The following is a 26829-nucleotide window of genomic DNA, read 5'->3' as shown; positions in this document are numbered from 1 at the left end:
CCGAGTACTGCAGCTGGTGAGAGACAGGGCCCGCGCTCCCGAGTGCTGCAGTTGATGAGGGGCAGGAGCAGCTCTCCCACTCTCACGACCTCAGGGCCACTCAACACAGGCATGGAGGAGTGGAGAAGCGGGGGAGGGCATGGCTCCCTTGCCCCCACCACCTTGTGACAGATAGACAGTGAGGCTATGTCTCCCACTCTCTCACCTTCAGGGCCAGCTCACCAGCACCCTGTCATGGGGTCAGCTCTACTGTGCTGCGCAGACAAGGTATAGGACCTGCTCTCCTGAGTGCTCTAGCTGGTGAAGGGCAGACCCAGTTCTTCCTAGTGCTGCAGCCAGTGAGGGGCAGGAGCAACTCTGTGCAGCCCTGTCCTCATTGCCTTCGGTGGTAACAGGAACCACAGGGCCATCTAACCAGACACGGCCCGGGCTGCAGCTCAGGCCCTTATGATGCCATGTCCTCGGGTAGCAGTGCGTGTCACTCGGGTCTGTATAGACCTCTAGTTCCACTTCTTAAAAAAAAGTCACAATGTCACCATCATCTTTGAGTCACTCAGTAACTCTAGGTTGTCAGTGATAATAGATTTTCAGTTTAAAAGTTTTTTTCCCATCATTTTAAGCAACGAAGTTCAAAACAATTCAATCCATAATGCTAAAATAAATAAATATTAATGTATAGAGTTTATGTCACAGCTGGCTTTTTAAAAATTATAATATGCCGGGCAGTGGTGGCGCACGCCTTTAATCCCAGCACTCGGGAGGCAGAGGCAGGCGGATCTCTGAATTCGAGGCCAGCCTGGTCTACAAGAGCTAGTTCCAGGACAGGAAGCAAAAGCTACGGAGAAACCCTGTCTCGAAAATAAAAATAAATAAATAAATAAATAAATATTATAATATATAATAATACTATGATCAAGAAATAAAACCCTCATTTCAAGAGTCTTAAAGGGAAATAAACAAATGTTTTCCACATAACCCTGGTCTGTTAAGGCAGACATGCAGTATCCAATCAGATATTCTTCCACGCCCACATCTATGCTGCTTTTGCCCTTGTATTTACACTGTCTTAATTAACAGTCAAAGATCTTACTAAAAGAGAATTTGGGGGATGTCAGTATGATGTATTTAAGAGTAAAAATCATTCAGTAAATATAATATTTCTAACATATACCGCATTCATTCTACCATTTCAGTTCTATATAATGAAAGATGGTGTTCAACCTTAGGGACTTGGGTCATTTCCCAGTCTATTCCCATCTCAACTGCTGTACAGTCTAAGTGAGTCAAACAAGCTCTTTCCTACACGAGATCATAGCGTTCCAGAAACGCTGTTCCCGTGACCTGCAGCCTTCACATTCCTTCTCTACCTGGCAACTCCCCACCTGCAAGATTCTGGCAACTGTCTTCACTGAGAAATCTTCTTGGGTTTTATGTTCCATGAGACAATTAAGGGAAACCACTCTCCTGGGTTTTTATGCTCTGTTAGATGATTAAAGGAAATCACAACTCCCATGTCTAGAGCTTAAATACAGGTATCAAGAATTCCATAAACTTAATTTTTAAAAAATGTCTTTAAAGAAAAATCATTACAGTAATGCATCATGAAAATTCTAGTTAAGAATCGTTTTTACAGTGGGGCTTAGTTTTCCAAACCTCACTGATATGAGACAGAATATTAGTATAGATGAAAAGGCAAAATACTAGATGAACACGAATCTGTTATTAATGCATTAGTGACAAGTGATGAAAGTCTATACAGAGGTCAAGACATGGAAACAGGCCATAGGAATAGTTCATTTTTCAATGCCAGGAGTCTGAGTCAACAGCATAAATGCGATGGTACCTTTCCACACAGTCTGAATACCAAGTCTTTCTGTGTGTTTACTAAGGACATCAGATATGCTCGTCTGCATCTGAAAATGGCTGTGACATCTGTCTCTAGAAAGTAAAGACCCCAAATCATATACACAAAGCAACATTAAATGGGCACAATTTCTATGTGTGTGTACATGTACACAACATGGACACATATGTGTATATATATGCATATGTTATGTATAGTCAAAGAAAATAAGGCTTTTAATTTTGCAGTGAGTGAGGTGGGAATGGGAGATATGAGAGGTGTTGGAAGGAGGAGACATGAGCAGGGTCAATGGGAGAAATGGGATGGGGGAATGTAGTTACGTTTTTATTAAAATGGAAAAATTTAAAAAATCAAAAGTTGACAGCACTGGTCTGCCAAGGGATGAACTATTTGCATGTTTGAAATGGAAGTCAATATATTAAATGTCTTCTTTCTTATTAATCTCTGCCCAGATGACCTTTCAGCTTCTCCAATTGCACCAAGTTTCTATTCCACTATGTTACAGTTTCATAGAACCATTTTCAGTGGAGAACCAAACTATATTAAGCTAAGCTACATGAATTAGAATCTCCAAACACAAAGGTTAAATTAAAAGGTGGTTTAAATAAATCAGTGATTTCAAAAACTCCCTCCTTGAGTGGAAGGCGTACTCTTTGACGATTACAGAATTGTCTAGATAAAGTCACAAGAAGTCATGACACTGGCACTCTGCAGTCTGAATTTCTTGAACATTCTGCAACTAGAACTTGAAAACTTCATGCATCCAGACCCTTTCCTTGATTTTTTTCTCCTTTGCTATTTTGCCTGGATTTTATGATTGTTATATATATTGAATGTTTCCTTTGTGAAGGGGATGCAGAGAATTAGGAAACAACCCAAACAGCTTGGCTGTCTTCTGCCTGGGGACCTGGAAATAGATTTCCCAGGACCCAACAGTTAATTGGAGGGTATAATTGCAGTACAGCCCTTTCCCTCAGGGACGGATCTTAGCTTGTTATGTGAGAAGAAACCTCAACAGATCCTGAAAATTCACCTAACATTGCACTGGAACTACCTACTTTTTTGAAAGCTAAATATTTTATGATGGTCCCCGGGGAAATCACATAATTTTTATTGCCTTACAATAAAATATAAAGTGCTTGCTGGTGTGAGATACGTTTATTTAAAACCAATGAGAATAAGCAGTTTTTATGGGTCTCAGTGTGTGTTGGAATTTTTTTCTTTCCTTCTTTTTTATCTTTTGCCAGAGGGCGTATGCTTCTGAGTGAATGTTTATTACTTTGCTGGTACTGAATTCTCTCCTTGAATGAGATCACTGAATAACAGACGCATTAGCTGACAAGCTGCCCTTTTCCACGTCAGCAATAGCTGTGGGCAGCTGGGTGGCATGGTCGCTTACCTCCCGGTCTAGAAGCATAGTTGTTTTCACGTTTACTCAAGTCATGGTCATGTTTTGAGTTAGTATTTTAACAGACTAATGAGGTCTTCTCTTTCATATACTGGACTGGGTAGGAAGACAAACTTCCTTTGGTTTAAGACACCTAAAGATGCTAGACAAAATTCTAACTTTCTTTTAATTTCTAAAGAGAGATGGAAGACCAGAGAAGGCAAGTAGAAAGTGCAATCATGGGGGGGGGGGGGGGCATGGGATGAGCTAGAAATACCTGCTCTGAGAGCTTTTAGTCTGCTGATTAAATATCTAGTCTCAAGTTGGTGGCGGTTAGGCCATACTTCTATGTGAAGTTAACTCTGTTTACTCCTTTTGAGTTAAGGGTTTCATTAGGTAGCCCCGCGCTGTGTGTTCTGAATGCTGCGGTTATTGGAATGTTCTACTATTGACCTCTTACAAATAAAAAATTAGCACTGCTCTTGCAATTTAAAATCCAAAATATAGGTTAAAACATAGGTTAGTTGAGGTTTTGTTTGTTTGCTTGTTTATTTATCTATGGCATCAGTACTGTTAACATTTCAGTGGGATCCTCTGTTTTGTGGACAGCACGCTATGACTAAGATGTTTGTCAGCATCTTTGATAGCTGGTCACTAGATGCCAGCAGTAATCTCCAGGTTGTAAAAGTCTAAGATTCTCCAGACCTATGAAATACCCTGTGGTGGGCAGCCTTGGCCTTGATTAAGATTGGGGGATTGGCTCAGCAGTGTGAAGAACTGGTTACTCTCCCAGAGGGCCTGGGTTTGATTCAAGAACCCACATTATAGTTCACAGCCATCTGTAACTTCAGTCTCAGGGAGTCCAATATCATATTCTGGCCTCTGCAGGCCCTAAGCACGCACATGGTGCATAGATAAACATGCAGGGAATAATGCCCATACACATAAATTAAATTTATATAAATTAAATTAAATAACCATGGGATCAGATTCACTTGAAAGAGAGACAGTGAAGCGAATGTACTATCTGAACATTTTCTAAGACACAGTGCTGAGAGCGACAAAGAAATGAAATGGAAGAGGCTGTCAAGGTCAGGGGATAAAATTAAACCTCAAATGTACCTGTAATGTCCAGAAGGAAAGAGAAAATATGAAGACCCTTATATCAAAAAGACAACAGCTGAGGATTTTCCAGAATACTTATAATATGCCAAGGTACAATTTAGGGGCCTCATGAACCTCTAGTAATATATGGCAGAAGCATTTCAGAGAAACTAAGCTAGCAACAGCAACCAGAAGGCATTAAAGGTGACTGGAATAGGGTCAGTCTCGGTTACTGATTGCCAGAGAGGAATCTTAAGACAGGGACGGAATGACATCTTGGAAGGGCAGAAAGAAAATGTCAGCCTATGACTTGCTAACAATTTCATCAAAAGCAGCTTCAAGTAGAGGTAAAAACAGAAATGTTTTCAAAACCACTATGGCTGAGAGAGCCTGGCATCTGCTTCCCCTCTGGTGTGGCATATTTCAGAGAGAATGTGAGCTTGCAGAAAATGCTGGGCGAAATGAGAAGGAGCCAACAGAATTTGCTAAACGTGGGGAAATGTTTTGTTTCTTTGATTTTTTTATTTTTGGTTTTTCAAGATAGAGTTTTTCTGTGTAGCTTTGGAGTCTATCCTGGAACTCTCTCTGTAGCCCAGGCTGGCCTTGATCTCACAGAGATCCACCTGCCTCTGCTTCCCGAGTGCTGGGATGAAAGGCGTGCACCACCAATTTAAGCATGAGAAGAACCTAGTTCTTATTTCCAGAATGCATAGCTCATACGTAATCTCAGGGCTCCTGGGGTATGGGTCAGAGAATAGATCTCCAGAATCTTGAAGGCCAACTAACTACGGTTAGCCCGTGCCCATGAACAACAGATCCTCACTCAAACAAGGACCAACACCCAGTGTTGTCTTTTGATCTCTGCCTGGGATGATATATATATGTGCTTATATTCACACATGAACTCACACACATGCCATTACACACACACACACACACACACACACACACACACACATACCAAGCAGAAGAGGAAAAATAAGAAAATATGCTTGCCATAAAGGAAAATATAGATTAATTAAATTATCTTAAATTAATTAAAAATTCTCTTTGTTAAAAGACAGCAGGTAAATGAAGGCAATAAAAGCCACAAATGAGGAAATGATGCACTGTAAAAAAAAATACAGAGCACCAATTGGTATTGGCACCATCTACAACAATTTTTTTTTTGGTTTATTTGATTCATTTTGTTTGTTTTGAGGCAGGATCTTACTATGTAGCTCTGGCTGTCCTGAAGTTCACTCTGTAGACCAGGTTGGCCTCACACTCCCAGAGATCTGCCTGTCTCTGCTCCCGAGTGCTGGGAATCAAGGTATGCACCACTTAATTCATCAGTAAAGGACAAACAAAGACACAAACTAAATTATTCACTAAATCTTTGTAAGGACATCTTAAACCATCTGTTGAAACACAAAGTCGATAACTTTGGGGCTCCAGACTGGTAAAAATAATGCTGTAAACAAGTCAAAAACATAAGCAAGAACACAGACTAAGTCAGGCCGTGGTGGCACACACCTTTAATCCTGGCACTGGAAGGCAGAGGCAGACGGATCTCGGTGAGTCTGAAGCCAGCCTGGTCTACAAGAGCTAGTTCCAGGACAGGTAGAAAATCCTGTCTCGAAAATCAAAAAACAAAACAAAACAACAACAACAACAGCAACAACAACAACAACAACAAAAAACCACACAGACTAGTGTGAACCTTCATTACACAACTGGCACCGATGTAGAATTCTTGCAATTAGTATGAAAGATAAATGCAAAATTATAAGCAGAATTTAATTCTTCTGTATACCTAAGAAACTATTCTGAGTCAAGGCCCATGTACAATAACATTTATAGAAGTATCATCCAGAACTACAAAAATTCTGGAAAAAATAGAAATATGTAGATAAAATGAGTTTATAACTTGTGTGATAGTTAATGAATCAATTCTTCAGTGAAAATTAATGGAGCAGCACTAACTGCATCAGGAGAAACCCAACCCTTAACAGAAAGGAATGCATGGCTTTGCGACCAGGAAATTTCAAAATCAGGTAAAGGAATATGAAACAAAGTGTGTTAGCGAAGCAGTGGTTCTTCTAGGCACAGGGTAGGCCATTAGGTAAGAGAGTAGGAATCTTAAAATCACTATTTTGTGAGATCTATCATGGATATGACTGATCATTTTCTTAAATTCAACCTATTTATGAGGCCAAATAATTGAATGTAATTAGATTTTTCCAGTCACAGATGAGGAAGCGTTCTATAATGCCACACATGGGATGTGTCAAATGAATGAAAACTGGTAGTAAACCCAACTAACATCATTGTTGTTTTCATGCTAATAAGTTACCCTCAAACTAGAAGTCATTAGCTACACACATTCCAAATTCTACTGGATAAATAAGGATAGACTGTGAACACAGTAAACACAAGCTTACCTAGACTGCTTCCTTTTGTGCTGGCAGATCCTATAACTTTAGTGTGAAAGGGACCCTTTTTGTAAACAAGTCTGTAGGAGGAAGCTGCTTGTTCATTCCTTTGCATTGGTATGGATCCTGCTTTATTGATACAAATTTTAGGTCAGTTTTGTTATATGCATATTTCTATTCTTGATTGTATTGTGTTTGTGAACCTCATTTAAAAATAAAATGTATACTTAAGAAATACAGCTTAATAGATGGTCATCTATAATAGTCAAGCTTATAGTCATGTTAGTTAGGTTTTTTGGATATATAGAGATATATTTCACTTAGATAGGAATTCTTCAAATCTTTCAGAGATCTTCAGAATATGTCACTTAAAATATTTTAATAACTTAGGACATTTCATGACATGAGACACATTTGCTCCTGGCAGCACCAATTGCTTCAAGAGGAGGATGGGCATTGAAGAGGCCCCTTATAGAGATTGGCTCCATTTGGGCAAGAAGCTGCTCTTGCCTGGACTGCTTGATGTTATTCTGTATAGAAACTGGACATGCAGGACCCACAGAAAAATGACTGCTGAATTTGCCTAAAGATGGGACAGTCCTTTGGGGCTCCTGCTTCATGAAAGAGTCTGCCAGACATTCTGCAGGACACAGAAGAAAGCAACTGATGAACTTTGCCATTACAAGGCAGAACAGATCAAATTTCCTGCTTCATGGAAAAGTCTGGTGGATACAATGGGCCTGTAGGCCAAAGATGGATGCTTCAACAATAAAGAAGAACTTTGGGTGACTGTCCAGGAAGTGAGATGTCTCTGCTAATTCTAGAATTTTGGAAGTTGCTTACAATTCACTTCCTCTTAACTTAAGTAATATTATATTCTTCTGGAGTCTTTGATGGAGTTGAAAAATAGATAGTTACAGTTTTCCCTAGTTCTGATAAAGATATAGTATATATAAATGTCATAACTATAATTCTTGCTTGATATCTGTTTTGCTATATGCAATTTTACTATGTTAAAATTAAAACCTCCCTTTCATTTTGACAGAAAAGGAGAAATGGTGTGGAACATCCTTCTATATATGTGTTGCTTTTATTGGTTAATGAATAAAGAAAATGCTTTGGCCTGTGATAGGGCAGAAGAGAGCTAGGCAGGAAAGCTCAACTGAATGCTGGGAGAAAGTAGGCAGAATCATTGAGCTGCCAGAGGAGAAAGATGCAAGCCACCAGCTGGAACGTTGCCAGCAGGCTATGAGCCTTGTGGTAAATATAAAATAGGAGAAATAGGTTAATTTAAGATGTAAGAGATAGCTAGAAATAAGCTTAAGCTATTGATATATTTATACTAAAGAAAATGATTATGAGAAATAGCTGCATTGACTTTAAATCAATGATTTTGGATTTCATGCTTGTAGTAGTAATAGTAAGATTATTTAAAAACAAACAAACAAACAAACAAACTTTCATTTGTTAGAATTGACTATGCAAGTTTCTTGTTTCTCCTTTACCTAGTAGTACTTTCTGTTTCTGAGAATAAAAAAATGACAATTTGAAAAAAGGAGTCACATCTAAATTGTATGATCAATTAAGCAATGAAAGAAAAATTATGTTCATGTACTGGCTTTTTGGGAACCTACTCTCTTTGGATGCATACCTTCCTAGACCTGGATCATGGGGGGGGGGGGTTGGAATTCCCACAAGGCAGGGCACCCTGACTGGACTGGAAAGCGAGGGGGAGTAGTGGGAGAGGGAGTGGGGGGAGTATGAGTGGGGGAAGTAGAGTGGGAGGAAGGGGAGAGAGGAGGGGGAGGGAAAAGGGAGGATGGGAGGAGGTGGAAATGTTAAATAAAATTTAAAAAATAAAAAAGAAAAATTATGTTTTAATACAAAATTCAATTTAAGCCATATCTAAAAACAACAGGAAAAAATAGTTCATATGATAAAACTACCTATAACATAATTCTGAACCCAGTTCACATTTCCACTTCTGCCCTTAACTGCTTGACAAAAAGCAGAATTTATAACTATGTCTTGATCTATATATCTGCATTTGTACCCTGTGTGCCTGACTCTGTCTATCCGTGTATCTGTTTTTATGCATCTATGCACACATACATGCATGATGTATATATGAATGCAGGCATGTATTATGGATTTAGCTATCATCTATTTATCATCTATCTATCTATCTATCTATCTATCTATCATGTATCTATCATCTTTCTATCTATCATCTATCATATGTTATTTACCTCTAGCTTAATGTCTATTGCCAATGCATATCTGTTAATATCTGTTAACTTATCTATATTTTCTATATCTTTGTGTTTCCATAATAATTTCTGTATCTTATATATATCACTAAAACTATAAATGCATTGCCAGGCAGTGGTGGTGCACGCTATTAATTCCAGCATTCTGGAGGCAGATGCAGGCGAATCTCTGTGAGTTCGAGGCCAGCCTGGTCTACAGCGCTACTTCCAAAACTACAGAGAAACCCTGTCTTGAAAAACAAAAAAACAAAAAAGTTACAAATGCATTAGAGAAAATAAAAAAATATTATAAAACAGAGGCATTCATTAAAAATAAGAAGCAGCTAGATTAGATGCTTGGGAAAACCAAATACAGAGGGGATATTTGTGAACACAAGAGCAATCTTGAGGAACTCCTAACCTAGATCTCTATTGACAAATTACAGTTGCCGTACCTGTACAAGTGACCAACAGCACCAAATGCCACCTAAATCAGGATCACAAAATATGCACCTACACGTTCCTTTCTCTCAGCTGGCTTGTCAGTATACAGTTGCAAATTCAGTTTCTCCACTTCTCACAGTTGTGGAATGGTTCTGAGTGTGCCTGCATTTGGGGACCATATCCTGGCCTGATCCCTTTGAGCTTACACCAACAAGTAAGATAATGTGGAAGTACTCCATAATGTCTATGGAGTGAAACTTGCCATTATTCATCTCTACTATCCCTTCTGCCAACCTCCATCTCCCTCTCCTCTTTGGCCTCTCCTCTTTTTCCTTTATCATGTACTTCATCAACTCTGCTTTTATTCAAACCAACGAGTCACCCCCATTGCTTGATAATGGACACTCTTTGACTTCTTTAACTTTTGACTGATTCTGACATCTGGGATTTGGATTTTTGAACTTGGGCACAATGTTTGGTCTTTACTAGAATAAAAGACTCCCAGGTATGAAAACCTAGCCCTACCCACCCACTGCTCCAGGACTGAAAGTTTGCTTCCACTGAATATAATTACATATAATTATTGATGACGAGCGTATTTCCTCTCCCATCCTACACAGCCGAGTCCATCACTGTGTATCCATCCACACATGCTTCAGGAAATGTGTCTCTGCTTGGAGGCAAAAGACACTAATCATGCACTAACCTCTACTTTTTTTGTTTTTTACCATGAAATTTATGAGATTAGAAATAACAAACATATTGTAATTAAAATTGTTATGATTCAGAAGCAAGCATTAATTTGTTTTACTGATATTCTTCTTCAAATCCCTCAGAGTGTTCTTGAGGCAAGCCATGTGTTTCTACAGGCACACATACATATCTTAATATAAATGCTAAGAAGTTTCCACATGGGAAGCAATGGTGAATGGGCTCCTTCTGGTTTTCCATCACCAATGAATATAAATGAAGTAATTCCAGTTGCCTGATGAGTCTCCTTGCTAGTGATGACACATTGAGGTAGAGTTCTTGAGTTTCCATAGATCAGCTCTGTGGGAAATCTGATATACATTCTAAATTTTGTCTATAGCTGTTTTTCTTGGGAGAATTTTCACAACTTTCACTCAAATCTAAAAGAATCAATGTTGCCAAATGTTAAGAGTAACTGGTTTGAAGAATGAATGTGGTGTGAATACTCAAGACCGAAAATATTTCAGGTCTTCCTATTATGAATTTATCATGTATTCTTACAATAAGAAATATCTTTAAAGAATCAAATGCATGTTTGAATCGTTAAAAAAGTATTCGCAACTTACTTAATTATGAGGACATATACATATATTTCCAAAGTGTCCTGATACTAATTTTAATTTATTTAAATACTCGCTTGACAGGGAAAACATATGGTGTTGCTATAATAGTCCTGAATGGAATTAGAAGATTCTGTTCTGATCCCAGTTTTAGCACAAAATTAGCATATGACCTTGATCAAAGTCACCTGAGCTAGCAGAGTTTTTGACATTCTTAAAGTGACTTCAGATAACTTTTTATGAAGAATCAACATAAAAGGGTACAGAATATAGGTTATCTGAGGACAGAAGACAGGCCTGGGACCCAGTCTAACCTTTGTGGACTTTCTGCCACTGGGCTATAATGTGATCTTCCTGGCTCTGGCTGTGGAAAGGCACAAGGCATGCTATCTTAGGCTGTGACCCTCACTGAGAAGACTAGATGACTAAACACAGAAAGCCTTTAGATGTAAAACACAACTTGGTTCTTCGGCTAAGTTTGCATCTTTGTAATTGCTAGGACCATGCTTACCACTGAGGAAGATCTCAATGGATGCCTGTTAAGTTAGTTAGGAGTAATATGTCAAGTATTTGGTAACTAACACACAACTTTAATCCCAGTACTTGGGAAAGAAGAGGTAGGCAGATCTCTGAGGAACTTGGTCTACATAGAAAGTTCTAGGCTAGTCAGAGATACACAGTGAGACCCTGTTTCAAAACAAACAACCCCAAGAACTAATACATGAACATGTAAGACTATTATATTGAGCGGTAGTATATTGCAGGCACTGTGTGGGGGCTTTTCTACTTAGCATCTTATTTAATCCTTGCATCAGCCCCGAAAAGAAAGTTTGGTAGTGGCATTAAGTCTCATTTTATAGTTATTGGGCTAATAAATGTTAGGTCAGTTTTCCACCTCAGGCATCCTGAGGTTAGAATGATTTTACATACCAATGATTACGCTGCTAAAACATGCTACCTTCTAGTGATTTATTAATATTTCCCCCTTCTATCTACTTCTCTTACCATCTTTCTTCCCCATTTTGGCACTAATTCTGACAAAACTAAGCAAATATGAACCCATCATTAGGGTTAGGAATAGTGATCCTTGCTTTCATCCATTGCTAGCATCAATATGAGTAAGGGTGGAGAAATTCTGTAACTTACTAGGTCCAAGGCAGCGGCTAGGATGGATGCATCAGGAATTGTCCCTGGCTCACAGCAGTTGAGCAGAAATTGAAAACGTTTCATGCCTTGCCGGATTGCTCCCAGATTCACCACATTTTTGCTTTTTCCACCATCTTGGTTGGGAGAAAGATGATCGTCGAAACTGTGGCAACCTGTAGTGGTTGTGTCATTGTGAAAGGAGAGAGGGAAATGGATCATAAACCAGTCTCAAAGTCACACCAGTACGTTTTCCGTACTGATGGCCTGAAAACTCTCTCCCGCTCTTTCCTGTCCTCTGCACCTCTAAGATGCTGCTATGAACACATTTTGGCTTGTATTAATTGGTTACACGCAACAGATAAAAATTCAGGATTTTCACTCAACAACTTCCCCGGAGGGTCCGATTTCTTTGTCAGTCTATCTCTAAGTTGTGCATGAGATTGGCGCATTTGAAATAAACAAAAGTGGGCGCTTAAGTTTTAGGCTCACAGTTGAGGAAGAGAGTGCAGAGAAATCAATGGGAATGACAACAACCCAAAGATATTCTCATCTCTTCCTTGAAAGAGAATATTCTGCACATGGGAAAGTCAGGTGCCTTTGTTAATTAGAGCAGCTATGATAAAATACCACAGGCCAGCAGACTTGTAAACCACTAATATCTGCCTCTCACAACTCTGTGGCCTGCAAATCTGATCTTGGGTTAAAGGACAGTAAATTATTTCTGGTTTAGTTATATCCTCAAATGCCCTTTCCTTGTATGTGCACAGAGATATCTCTATTTTATATAAGAGTACTAAAACTCATTCATGGTCATGTGACCCTCATGATATCTTCTAAACCTAACCACCTTTCCAAATTCTCATTTCCAAATGTTATCACATTTTGAGCTGGAAGTTCATAACATGAACTTTATATGGATGCAAACATTCTACCTACAGCATATGGAAATCTATAGTGCATGGAAAACATTCATTAACAAGGAACATTTCCCACCCCATCTTCTTAGGTTTATGTTGCAGGTACATCGAGTTAACACTCCAGTGTGTAGAAAGAACTTAGAGATATGGTCCCAGCACCAGCCAGGTGACATCGAACTAGCACAGCACAGACCTCAGGATACACATTAGCATCATTCTCATAGAGCACACAGGGAAACATTGTCTTTATGATGTTGATGATTCTGAACACTAGAGATTGTCTCTGAAATTCCACAGGAAGTGGGTAGAGAGTGAACAAACTGGAATGATGAAGCTGTCAAAGACCTAGGCTGTCAGGAAGAGCCTTGGCAGGAGTTTTTACCTTCTTCAGTACTGAGAAACAAATCTAAATCCTTAAATATTAAACAAGTGCTCCACAACAACCCAAAAGTTCCAGCCTAGGTGGACACAGGAAACCTTATCATGACACTCATTGACAGAATGACAAACTAGCAAAAACTGACCAATACAAGCAGCTATGTGATGAGAACACTGATCATGTATCTTAAAGTTCTGTTCACACATTTGCTATAACCATGACTTAGTTAGACTATCGGCTGCACTGATTAATTTCAAATATGGCCTGCTGTATTCCATCTAAAGCTCCACAGTTTACAGTGCTCACCATCTACCACACAAACACACACACACACAGAGAAAGAGAGAGAGAAAGAGAGAGAGAGAGAGAGAGAGAGAGAGAGAGAGAGAGAAGTCAGGACATGTTAGAACCAGAAAAGCTTCTATGGAATAAAAACTAAAGAAACCAAAGATATTAGGCAAAAAGAGATCAAAAGAGAGAAGAGGAAATGAGTGAGAGGGGTTGCGGCACTGTGTGTAGCTATGTATGTGTGGTTGCAGATGTCATCACTAGGACAGATCATCAAGTTTATGGGCAAATATATTTTCAGATTACAAGGAAAGATTTCCTAACAATTAAAGCTGTCTGACTCTGGAACAAATTGCTTTGTTAAGTTGCACACTCCCCCTCAGCGGAAGTGCACAGAGGGAGGGTGGCCACCTGTCAGCCACGCGGTGAAGCGATGAACAGAACTCTGAAGCTGAGTGGTGGGTGGATAGAAGGTCCTGTGACTCTCAGATTCTAACAAAGACAAGAAGTCATGTCTTATTCTCTGCACACTCAGTGCCCACCAGGGGGTGAGAATCACAGTGAGGCTTCTATAAATGTCTCTTCCACAAAACTGGTAATAAAGAAGCTATAGATAGCAGTGAAAGACACATTTAAAGAACAAAGGAAAAGATAATACAAATAGAAAATGACTATTTTTTAAGAGACAATTTTGGGGAAAAAAGAAACAGAGAAGTATTTAAGTAACTGAAAAGAAGAAAAGCTGAACAGGATCCTTGGGTTATTTATTGACAGTTACCCAGACGCTTGAAGAAATTCTCCTCCTCTTCTCGGCCATTCTCCATCCCACTCCCTGGCCCACCTTCAGAAAGCTTGACAGCACTAGTGAACTTGACCTGGGGAGAAAAGGAAAGCCATTAGCTAGTCCGCAGCCAATCGCTGGGTTGGTTCTACTAGCCCTTGGTTTGAAAAGTACATTGTTTAGGGCGTGAAAATGGTCTCTGGCTTCCACATCTAATAAGTGCTGTTATGTAATACATTCTCATGTTCCAAAAAAGATGTCACTGCAGGTGCGAGGAATGCCAGATGAAAGATCAGACGCTGAATGGGAAAATAATTTAGTAAACAACTTAGACATGTGTAGTGTTAATTCGGGTAAAGTCCAAAACGAATGTCGGATTTATCCTTAGTGAACTCAACCACAGCTAGAAATCAAAGAGAAAGATGGTGAGACTCACTTAAATTTACAAGTCAATTTATAACATAATATTCTCCCCTACTCCCCTTCCTCTCTTCCTCCTTCCATTCCTCCCCCTTTTTTCCTTTTTCTCCCTCGTTTTTCACTCTCCTAGAATTGAATGTAGGAACTGTTACACGCTAGGCAAGCGCTCTATCACTGGGCTACATCCCTAACCTTCTTGTTGACTTATTAACTCACTAAATTGCCCAGGCGAATCAGGCTAGTCTTGAACTCATTCTATAGCCCCAGTTGGACTGGAACTAAGACTAAGTTCACTTAGTCTGCCACTAAGCTCTCCAAGACACTACTAGACTTGGCTTTATTGACTTAAGGTCAACTCAGTAAGACTGAAATAACTTAGCAAGGGAAGGAAGCTAGAGGCAAGCAGACTCAAATAACTGTCTGGAATTTTTGCAAAAAAAATATGTGCATAAGAATTCCAATGATATTTACTTAATTTCTGTCACTCTACCACATTCTTCATATATACATATAGCTATACAGATGTAGGCAAAGCTATTTACTGCATCTTCTCTTAGTTTTGCTCTTATGGTAGTTTAATAAGCAAATATTTCAGTTTCTATTGCTTGTCTAATTTCTGAACTTGTTCAACTCCAAGGTTTGTGTAACTCTTTCTATGCATTTAACATTCTTTAGCCCCAACAGTTTTTAATCAGCGATCCTGATGTTCACTTCTGGAGTAATGTCCTGTTTACCTTGGAACTTTGCCTGATAAAAGACAGGCGATCTACAGAGCTAATGTCCAGGAGGTCCTCGACACCATCTGCCAGGCCAGAGAGGGAGGAGCGCTTCAGCCAGTTTCCTAGTTAACGATATTTTGAAAAATTAAGCTGTTATAGCCTTTGATTTCAAATGGATTAAAAGAAATCCCAGCACGTACTGAACTAGCAATGAAAGTCAACATGGCTCTAGTATAAACAGAAGCAAAACCAAGTTGTGTTTAGTATACATGTTTTGAATCAAAATGTTCAGGGTTGAACTATAAAATGGCACGAGCACATAAGTGTAGGACAAACAGATCTGGTCCCTTCCACTGCAGAGAACCACAATCCATCCACGCATGCTGGACAAGTTCTCCATATCTCTTGAAAACCTATACATCTACCTCCTAAACAGTTCTCAAATCTGTCTATTTCTCTGTTTCTGCTTAATCCACAATCTAAATGTTCCTCTATTTTTGCCTGGGCCACTGGCAGCTTTCTGTCAGATTCTCTTACCACGCGCAACTGTCTTTTATAAGGTTCACCAGCTTGCATTGTTCTGCTCTCTTTGACACTTGGGAGTGTGAGGGACGTGGTAAAGTGCCACCTGACTTGCACATGATCAGGCTTGCTCTTCTGAGGCAGTGGGTCCGCCATTTTCCTATGGAACGGGTTCCTCCCAGTTCCTTCCAGCCTATGAGTTTTGTACATTACCCTTGGACTCTTCTCGTTTTTACTTTGTGTGGGTCAGGCTTCGTTTGAGTCTGCCTTTATAGTACTGCCTGTTTTCTCCTCACAGAATTCAGAGTTTGCAACTGCACTTAGTTCTGTGATGATCTGCTTTAGTGGGAGGGACTCCTGCTCAAATTCAGCAACACCAAGAGTTGTGTATTTTGCACAGAGCAGATACATGCAGTGGATATTTGGGAAATATCTGCATTTAGCAGAAGCATGAATGAACCAAGGGAAGGATGTCAGGTGAGGGCTCGCAACTTGAAAGCTTTTCTTCTCAATCCACTGACCCACCCACCCCCACGCGTGCCATGCTCTGTCTCAATTACTCATGGATTTGATGGCGTGATAATAAGCGAATCCGTAAATAAATACAGACATACTTTTACCTATGGGGAGTTTCAACTTCTTCCTCAGGGAGATTCTGCGCGACCGGGAGCGAGCACGCCGGTCCGAGGTGTTCCCTGAGTGGGCTGTGGTACACTCTGAAGTGTCTTGCTCAGACTGGCTGCTGGTGTCACTTGCTGCGCTTTGGGATTTGAACATCTTGCGCCAGAAATCTTTCCGTCCCAGATTGCCCCCTTGCATTTGTTCATCACTACAGAGAAGTAGAGAATGGGGTTAAATAACATCGCACAGCTCAGTGCCCTCTCGGCTCCCAGCTCTGGTTTTTAGGCAAATTGTGCAAGATGCTCTTTGATGGGCTGGATAGGAGAAGAGTGGGAGAAAGCATGGGAGTCGAGAGGCCAGCATTGGCTCTGAGCTCTTCCTGGAAACAGTGCTGTCTCAGTAACCTCGTGAAGGTGGTCATTTTTTCAACTTTAATAAAAAGGCTAAATATTATTGCAGATGTCCACCTACAGTATGAGTCATAACAGCAGGAGCACTTGAAATGCCAGTAAATATTTAACTTTTTTAAAAGCACCCTCACTCTTGTGCGATGCCCCAGCCCTCCCTGCATCACAGTATCACACTGGCTACCCAATAAACTCTCAAAAGGATGTCCATGAATCAATGAATGAGTGACCAAAATTTTATCATCATGTTTAAGGGATATGTCATTCTGCAGCCAATGAAGTTGAAAAACGTGTCAAGTTTAAAAGTGAAAATATAGGTCTGACCAAAAAGAACATGTCAGAAGACCTGAACAAAGGTTTTCAATTAGGAGAAGTGACTAGTATTATGAGAACTTTATCTTGAAATAATAATAACAATAATAAGCTAAAATTCTCTTTTTTATCCATTAAAACTGGATAAAAAAGATTAATGTGGTTAGAAGGAGAAAGTAATGTCCCATCATACTGGAGATAAAGCATCTTGGTATTTTTGGAACATTTATATTCTGTGCAACAAGGTATATTTTTGAAAGTCAATATCAAGCCCCTAAGCTAAGAAATTCAGTTTCTAAGAAGTAATATCAAGGGAAAGATGGGATTGTTCATAAGACAGGAAGAGGTATGAGTGGCCAATGTTTAACGTGGATGTAATCTCAGGGTCTAAATCTGGGACTTTCTATAGTGACAGAGTCTTGACTGTGTGTACCATTGGCTACAAATGCCGTTAGTCAATTCCCATGCACATTGTTGCCTTCACTGGTGAAGGCACGGTTCTCCGTGACAGCCTTCCAGTCAGAATTCCTTCCTGGTATAAGTCAGGTTTTAAGATGAACATGACGAGCCAGTACTATTACAGACAAAATTCAAAAACTTTGTATTATTCTCAAAATAAAAGTGATTCAGTTTAAAAAAATCTTATTTCAGAAGAAGGTTGTCTTAGACACTATTTCTGACCCACTGCGAAGTTAAAAGCAATGATCGAATGAGTTAAATAGGATAAAACAATGTTAATAACCTTTAGAAATCACACAGGTGATCACATGTCTGGGTGTGAATTTGGAAGTACATGCTCAAAAATGTTCCCAGCATAAAATGAAAGGTTTGCAGAGGTAGCTTTAGTAGTAGTATTTTGGTATTTTGATTTCCCTTGTATAGTCTTCTGTGTTTTCCATATTTACATCTTGAACAGCATGCATTATGCTTGTAGTTTGGAAAGAAATAATACTAGAAAATGTTTTAGTGTTGTGATGACACTTATTTAAGGATTTTATGTAAATTTTGTTTACATGTTTCAGGGTAGAGTCCTGAATTGATCCAAATATTGATAATATTGTATAATACAATCCTCTTCAGGAAGTAAATACACATAGTAAGTTCTTTATATTGTAAGGTTTTCTTCTAAACTATGCCATTATATTTATGAATAGGTATATATTTGAACTAGGTTTCTAGAATTGACAAGTCTGTCAGCTAGGAGGGCAACAGTGTGCCAGGCTCTTCTTGGCTTCCCAAAGAAGAGGCATGGTGGTGAGAGCCTGCGTAAGTGCCCCAGTTAAGAGAATCTTCCATATTCAGGGAAGTCGTCATTTATTGCCCTCTCTAAGACACTGCTACATTAGCAGCAAGGAGCATCAGAACAACCATCACTAGAGTTATTAACTCGGAATGTTGGGTGTTTAGGAAGAAGAAGCAGCAGCAGGGTGAATGGTGGCAGAGTGGGGTGGGGGAGCAGAGAGAGAAGAGAACTGAGTAGAGGAGGAGCCAAGACTAGCGGAGGAACTTGGCACCTTTCTCTAAACAAAGGATTCTTCGTGTGCTCATTTCTTGAACCCATTTAAATGATGGAAAAATTCCATATTTGAAGATTTGTGACACTATTGAAAGCAGAAGTATCAATGGCAAGGCATGTTAAAACAGTCATATGCCAAATGTAGAGGAAACACCGAAAAAGAGAATATCTGGAGTTCTAAATGAACCCAAACATGTGTTAGCATAGCCAATTTTATTTTGAAAATTAAAATTATCTTTTAGAATATTTTCATTTATCAGATTACTTCAATAGTTGCCAATGCTAATTGGGGGAAAAAATCATGTTTCCTCTAATGTCTTTTAATGAGTCCTCTGGCCACTTGAATATGAAATTTATTTTACCAGTTCTTTATGCTCTGTTTGGAGCTAAATTTGGACCCTTGTCATGTCTTTGAGGATTTCTGTAAAGGAAAACTTAAAGTTTAATACTGAAGAAAGAAGTTAAAGAAAGTGAAATGAAAGCTTAATGAAAGTTGAAGGTTCCATCCTCTGAGCATTGCACATTCTTCATACACTGAATGCATATTATTCATTTCTTCTGGAAACATGTATATTATCTAAAATGAGTGAAGCTCCATCTTGGTGCTATACCTTTATCAATAAATACATGTGGTTACTGGGCCCATTTACTTAACTAATTGCAAAAAGGCACAATCTCTATGATTCTGAAGCACACAAGAACTGTGTGGACATTCATGGTTTTGAAGAACTCATTTGCATACTCCTATGTTTGATGAATGTTGGCTTCTCACCTTTAATTTACCTTGTTATGAAGGAAGGATACACTAATACCTAGAATATTTGCAAAATTACTAGAACAATAATATAATTAAATAGGGTTGTGGGAAGCAAAATTGTACAGCTACAATGATGTATGTTTGAAATGTAGATCACTCTACGTGTGTGTAAATAATTCCCAAAGACAAATGAGTAATATGCTCACATGGGCCTAGTCTGTGCACTTAATGTCTGTAGTAACCTCACACCTTCTGCAGGCACTAACTTGAAGATGCTTTTGACTTTCATCGGTGTGAAAACCAGAGAGAAAGCTGGGTGGTGGTGGCGCAGGTCTTTAATAGCACTTGGGAGGCAGAGGCAGGTGGATCTCTGTGAGTTCAAGGTCATCCTGGTCTACAAGAGCTATTTCCAGGACAGGCTCCAAAGCAACAGAGAAATCCTGTCCCTAAAATCAAACAAATTAGATATATTGATGTTAAGACACTGGAATGGGTCTAAGATCACAGTGCCATAAAGTAGAGTCTACATTTCAGTTGAAATTCAGCAATTTTGAAACATACTCTTCTTTTTTTTTTCTAAAAGAAAAAAAAGAGTATTCATTGAGAATAATGAGGAGCAATTTATCCATTTTAAAGATGTGACCCTTAAACAGGGAAGTACACGGCAGCTCAAATGCACGCCAATGTTCATGTTTACTGCTGCTGAGTGAAAGGCGGAGGTACAAGGAAGGCACGAAGGAAATACAACTAGAGAGCCTTTCTCCAGGCACAAAGGTTGTTATTTGGCCTCACTGGACCAATCGGTGGCACTGGGAATATAATTGTAAGAGCAGAGGGCCACGTTTCAAGGAAATGAAAGCAAACTAATAAAAATCAAATTAAGAAACAAAGACCCAAAAGAAGTTTAGAAAATAAATTTTCTTTCAATGTGAAATGCCTAATTCTCTTCATTGAAGACAAAACTTGATTCTGCTTACTGTTCAGGTGTCTGTGAAGGGCGACCAGACATGAAGCTTCGACATTCCTCAGGTGCAGAGGACACCTGGCCCTTATCTGCAATGCTTCCTGCCTCCGACCTAGACAAATGGCAAATGGCACCAATCACAACAGAGCAGATCATCACTGTTTGATCTCTCATATGCTCTACAAAGGGAACCGTTGGCTACTGGCAACACATCTGCTTGCTAGCATTTCTCCCCATGAGCCCATTTTGTGTGGAAGTTAGTTTACTACTAGATCTGATTCCCCAGCAGTATCTCACTACAGCAAGCAGGGGCCTTACATGCAAGCAAAACTTGGAGTCTAGATGTTTTTAATCCTTGTAAGGGCTGTCTAACATACAGTAGGCATGAAATAAACACACAATTACTGGAAAGATAAACAACACAGTATTGTGTAGTAATTTTTCCCTGGAGTGTTGGGAACTGAATCCAGGATACTGTACAAGCTAAGTAGGTACTTTACTACTGAGCTATGTCCCAGTCCAGCAATTTGTCTTTTCACTGCCTCTAGAACACCATTTACTGAACAAAAGAACATGGTGTCGGTAATTGTTTCTCTTTTCTTGGTAAAATTATAAATTATATTTTAAAAAGACTAAAGCAAAGATAAAGTTTTACAATGCAATTAAGAACTATAGAGTGAAATTTGAGTATATGAGCTCGTTCCATTTAAAAAAATAAATAAAAGAGGTTTATTTAACTCATGGCTCTGGAGGCTTGGGAAACCAAAGGCAGGTGATGATGGCTTCTTACCATGTTGCTATGGGAAGGATGTTACAGGGCATCACATGGCAAAAGAGTCGGCTGTTCATAGAACACTCACTCTCACACAAAGCCACTGCCGTGATAATTTATGAAAACACTAATCTATACTCATGTGGCAGATCTTTGTATCCCAATTTTCCCAAAGCTTCCACCTTCAAAAGTCATTTATATTAAAGCTTCAGTCAGACTCTGTGAGCGATACCAGTTGTATCGCATAGCTTTACCATCCCTGTGCCGACTTTGTACCACTCCGGGAGACACATGGACAGCGTGCTGAAGGGTAACGTCCTCCTGACGGTTAACAAACACTAATATTCAAAGAGCTTCCCACCTTTTACCACCTGCAGGCTTAGACTCCTGTCCATTTTCCTCCACCTTTTTCCCTGGCGCTAACTTTTCAGCGCTGTCAAGCAGAGCGCTAAGCGCCACTCTCCTGAAGACGTTCCCGTGAGCTTCTTTGATAAACTGGACCAGCTGGCGGATGTCACAGTACAATCCCTGTTTGGAGGCAAGAAGAAGGTTTGGGAGCAGTCAAGGTCACCAGAAAGCTGTCTGGTGAGATGTCCTGGGGAGAGAGGTCAGTCGCGTGGGTTTTGATGAGCAGTGGAGTCATGAAAGGAGGACTACAAAACACTCCTGCAATAATGGGTGTGTTTGCCTCTGCCAGACCTGACCAAGACCTTATGCTGAGATCCCAGCCCTGTCCCCTCACTGCCCACAGCCAAGCTCACTCACCCACTATCACCCACATCCTAGTGGCCAGAGCAAAGCAGAATAAAGACAAAATGTCCTTGTCTGGACGAACAACCACATGATGAAGAATCTAGGCACTGGTACATAGGTCTCTGAAACTCTATTCATTTTCCATTCTCCAAACACCCTTTATAAACTCCATGTATCTCCTCCCCTTTTAGCAGACATGCCTTTCCCACTGTGTCTGCCCCTCACTGTTAGAAATAAACATAATATTATTTAAATAATAAAAAATAGTACCGTCTGCTGAGGTAAAAACAAAAACCAAAAAAACAAAAACCAGATGTGTTTGGTTTTCCCATTTTTCCTACAGGAGAATGCTACCCTACATATTCAGTAGAGGAGAGGATAGAGAGCAAGCTTCAAACTCATAGTCAGCTATACCACTTGGAAGACATCAGTCTGTGCTCTTAAATGTTGGACGCCCCAGTTTACTCTATTAATTGTGAGTTCCAAAGAGAAGAGGAGGAGGTGAAGAGGGAAAAAAAAAGGTAACCAGAATTTTGTTTAGAATGGAAACTTTAGCCCCTAATCAGCTTCTCCATAAGGCCTGGATTATTATGGTTTTATGTAAAGTAATTCGTTTATATAATTCTAATGAAGGTTGATCATTGTGAGGATGATGAACTTTCCTGGACATACATAGTAAATGATATGTATGCTGCAGTTGCACTGAGTGTGCTCTGGCCACGAACCTAAAATTGTGCAGAGGGGCCTATAATGCCAGAACAGTGGTGGGTTGATTTTTAAAAAATGTGTATATACTTATTTTTCCTTGAGATACTAAGTTTTGTTCCATGATTCCCTTCTTTAAAGTGGTAGTTACCTCAGCTTTGTGGTAAAACAGAATTTAAGGACCTAAAAAAAATGACCTTGATACCTTTGTTTTTCAGAACCCTACTACAATGGGACAATTATGCTCATGATATTCAGGAAGGAAGAAGGACCTTCAAGGACAACAGAAATAATGTCCGTTGTGTCCTGTGGGGAGCAGGGCCTTGAGTCTTGCGCTCAGTTCTTCATTTGCCCATCCATGGAAGAGAAAGACAGCTAAGAGCAAATTTTCTCTTTTCACCAGGGCCTGCAAGGGCCTACACATCAGCAGGGAGCACTGTCGTAAACAGCTCCTGACAATGGCTGGGTTCTACTCACTCTAGATACATTGCCTGAGACTTTGTGGAGGGGGAAACCTAAGAGTGACTCGTTTGACTCGAGTTATTCTGCTAGGATAGCAGTTCATAGGCAAAGGTAAGCCTATGGATAAGTAAAGAATTTAATATTTCTCCTATGTATGAAGTTATAAAGTAAGATTTGTAAGAACTCACATGCACCACAATGAGCTTTAAATATCATGTCTAGCCAGAACCAAAACGAATGTATGAATGGTGTCTGTGTTCCATTTGAGGTCCAAGAACATTGCAGGGTTGCCATTGACCGTAGCAAAAGTAATTTCCATTTGGTTTATAAAAGTTATGTTTATCTAAAATGAAGCACTTCGCAGTTTAGGATAATATAAAATAATGCCCTGCATTTAGTAAAACAGCAGCTAGGTCCACATGTGTAAATGAGCTCATTTCGATATAGAAATCACAGTATCTAACAGAAGTAGGAGGAATGCTCTTTTGGTACTCAAAGCGGCCTGAATTCACCTATCTGTGTCAAGTTTGTCTTCTTGTATCTACACTGAGTATCTCAAGACATCCTGTTCTTGGAAGGACTTGGACATTTCATAATAGTTTTCTCCCACACTACTTGCAACTTCATTTCCTGAATTACCACATGCTTTTATTTAGAGGAGATAAAGATTATAATGTTCAATAAAAGAAAGTGAAACAAATTTCAATAGCATATTTTTATGAATTCTTGAAAGTAAATACAGTTTCAAATAATTCTTGTAATAACACCCTTTCATATTTCATGAATCAATAACATATTCTATCCATCTCCTTCTTTCTGAAAGGCTAAAAGTACCCATATCCGTATCACCATGCTCAACACAAGCCTGTGTGGTTGAAAAGGAAGATAAGGAGGTTAGGGCTCCATGGTGAGATGGGGTGACACTGGAAAGAAGTGGATACTGTGAGTTTAGATGTCAGTTTTCCTTCTTCCAGGTTACAGGATGTGAGCTGCTGTTAGCAATGGGAGAACACTTCTCACCAGATTCTCAGGGCTGTGTAGCTCATGTGTGGTTGAGGCACAGCGTGTGATGAGGGACTTGAACATGGCACCGACGATAATGCCCTCCACATTTTGGGCTGTGGATTTGTTGTCCACTGTGGTGAAGTTATTTCCAAATCCAGCCTTGTCTGGAACACAAAGGCATGTGTTAAAGGCAATAAGCAACCATAGGATGTAAGGAATTGATTGGCAGCTAGGAAACTGGGAAGGTCTGCATGAAAGTTCAGACACGGTGATTTAAGATTTACCAGTGTAATGATCCCTGTGCAGATTAGAAAAACAACCAGTCTGCGTCACAATCTGTGCTGTGATGTGGCCCTGGCAGAGGAGCATTTGGGTTGATTAATCTTAGAAAGGAAAGGGGGTCAAAAGAAAGTGGGGGGAGAGAAGGGAGGGGAGAGGGAGGGAGGGGGAGGGAGGGAGGGAGAAAGGAAGGAAGGAAAGAAGGAAGGAAGGAAAGAAGGAAGGAAGGAAGGAAGGAAGGAAGGAAGACCAACTTACTGGTTTCTCCACAGAGGAAATATAATGTGACTGCACCTTCTGTAGTGGGGAACTCTGGCTTTTTTAGGGGAAATTATCCAGTATGTCAGAAGGGGCATGAGATTGGTCAGCATGAGCTATCGGCAAGGTCAAAGTGTTGGAGTTCTTGTAGAAGAACTGTTGCAGGTCAGGGGAAACTGAATCCTGCTAGCATTTGTTGCCAGAAGCTCTGGGCACATGTGGGGAGGAAACACTTCCACTCTCCTTCAGCACAACCTCCTTAACACAGGGCATGGAAAATGCTGGAGACCAAAAGGCTGTGAACCTCCATAGTATTTTAGACCTTTTTTTTTTTTTTGACATATCCACAGATCTTGAGAAGACACATATGCCTTTTGTGGCTTTGCAAAAGGAATCTTTATGACATGGGAGCCAACTGTGGTTTGTGGGAAGAATATATACAGCTCTCAGAGTGATGGATAAGGATCTGTGCTGTGCTGTCCGTCTGAGTCACTGTGACTCACTCTGTCTCAAGAATCCTCAGAGGAACACAGCACACTTGATGATCAACCCTTCACTGTCTGGACCAATACTGAAAGTAATGCTGAAATCTGTGCTTAGAGTTCTTCCATCAAATTAGAAATGAGATGGGGAGAAGAGAGAGAGGGGGGAGGAGGGAGGGAGGAAAGGAGAGAGAGATTTAAGCTTATAATTTGTAAATTCTTTCAAAGATCTTGACTATAATCCTTGCTCAATGTTTTCAAATTTCTAAAATGATTAAACTTTCTCTTAGAGGAGATGGTTATTTCAAGGGGTCTACAAGAAAGCAATATTTTCTCTTAGCGTGATAAAATTCCTATTTAATGAGATAAATTACCTTGTGAGGATACCATGTGTCATAAAATTATTCAGAGGCATCTCTTTGTTTTTATTACACACAGTCCCACATGCATACGGGAGCACATGTGAACAGGCATGTATAAATATTTTTCTTCTGAGTTCTAGCCCTAGACATTGAGTGTGCCAGGGAAACACTACCTGCTTCACCTCATGGTGGCAGCTCCTCACACTCAGGTGTGGCTCTACTTACTGTCAGTGACTGGCTCCATACAAAATCCTAGCAAAGCATGCAAGAAGTCCACTACATTATTGAGAGAGTCCTTGTTCACATAGTCCCTCATGGTTTGTCGGAACTGCATCTTATCTAGCTTGTATAGCTTAGTGAGGCAGTTCTGGGCCTGCAATGAAGGAAGAAAAGTGAAAAAGTCACAAGTACCAGCTTATGCTCCAGACACCATTAGTATGAGACAAAAGTTGCAGAGGGCAGAGACTCCCTCCCCCTCCCTCATACCGCTGCCCAATCCTCTCCATGCTAGGCCAAGTCGTCTGAATAAGAAGTGGGCAGAAGCCAACTAGGCAGTCAGAAGGAGCTTGTATTCATGAAAAGCCACTCCTCAGAAAAACCCAAAGCTAATGTTCAAGGTTGGTCCCAGAAGAACTCAGTCTTTTCACCAAGGTCAAGATTTTAAGAACTATTAAAAATAACAGAAGATTAAAATTGAACTAACTCATAGAATATATTGTCTACTCTTAGAAAACCTCAAAGGCTTTCTGCAACTGGAAAAAGCACATAAGTTTCCTGCACAGGCACTTTGAAGTTAGAGAGTAAAAACCAGGAGTAGTGAGTGGAAATCCAGTGACTGTTCACATTTTTTGATTAATTAATTCGTTTTTTGAGATAGGGCCTCAAGTAACCCAGTATGGCCTTAGGTGAAGATGACCTTGAATTTCTAATCCTCCTGCATCCAACTACTGAATTCTGGGATTATAGATGTGAACCATCACACCTTGCTAATGTGCAACTGGGTATTTACTCAGGACGCTAGGCAAGTACTCTATCAGCTGAACTGTAACCTCAGCTGTACGGTGACCTCTTATATGCCCAAGAAGGAAAAGATTCTTGGAACATATAAGAGGCATAAAATATTATATTCATATATTATTTGTTTGTCTTTGAGCATGAAAGAAAGTATTGTATAAGTAGAATTTGGTCTCATGACATAATCCTTCTGCTCAAAATAACAGTATATTTCCT

General features: G+C 39.8%; 1 protein-coding gene across 8 annotated transcripts in view; it reads right to left on the bottom strand.

The window, feature by feature from the left end:
- Unc80 (unc-80 homolog, NALCN channel complex subunit) overlaps positions 1–26829 on the bottom strand; it is a 180762-nt gene that overhangs the window by 111897 nt on the left and 42036 nt on the right. For 6 of the 8 annotated variants that reach the window (XM_041631949.1, XM_041631953.1, XM_041631950.1 and 3 more), the window contains 8 exons: positions 25825–25972; positions 24234–24382; positions 21655–21821; positions 20535–20633; positions 16559–16773; positions 15438–15544; positions 14281–14377; positions 11919–12091 (listed from right to left, as the gene is read on the bottom strand). In XM_041631949.1, coding sequence (XP_041487883.1) covers positions 11919–12091; positions 14281–14377; positions 15438–15544; positions 16559–16773; positions 20535–20633; positions 21655–21821; positions 24234–24382; positions 25825–25972 — 1155 coding nt within the window. The remainder of the gene's footprint in view (positions 1–11918; positions 12092–14280; positions 14378–15437; positions 15545–16558; positions 16774–20534; positions 20634–21654; positions 21822–24233; positions 24383–25824; positions 25973–26829) is intronic. The other 2 variants (XM_041631955.1, XM_041631951.1) reach the window with 1 other exon arrangement.

Source organism: Microtus oregoni, unplaced genomic scaffold, assembly GCF_018167655.1.
Source record: "Microtus oregoni isolate MIOR12 unplaced genomic scaffold, Mior012 000038F_ref0000394, whole genome shotgun sequence".
NCBI lineage: Eukaryota > Metazoa > Chordata > Mammalia > Rodentia > Cricetidae > Microtus > Microtus oregoni.
The sequence above is the reverse complement of the archived record's forward strand: the minus strand, read 5'-3'. Positions and strand labels throughout refer to the sequence as shown.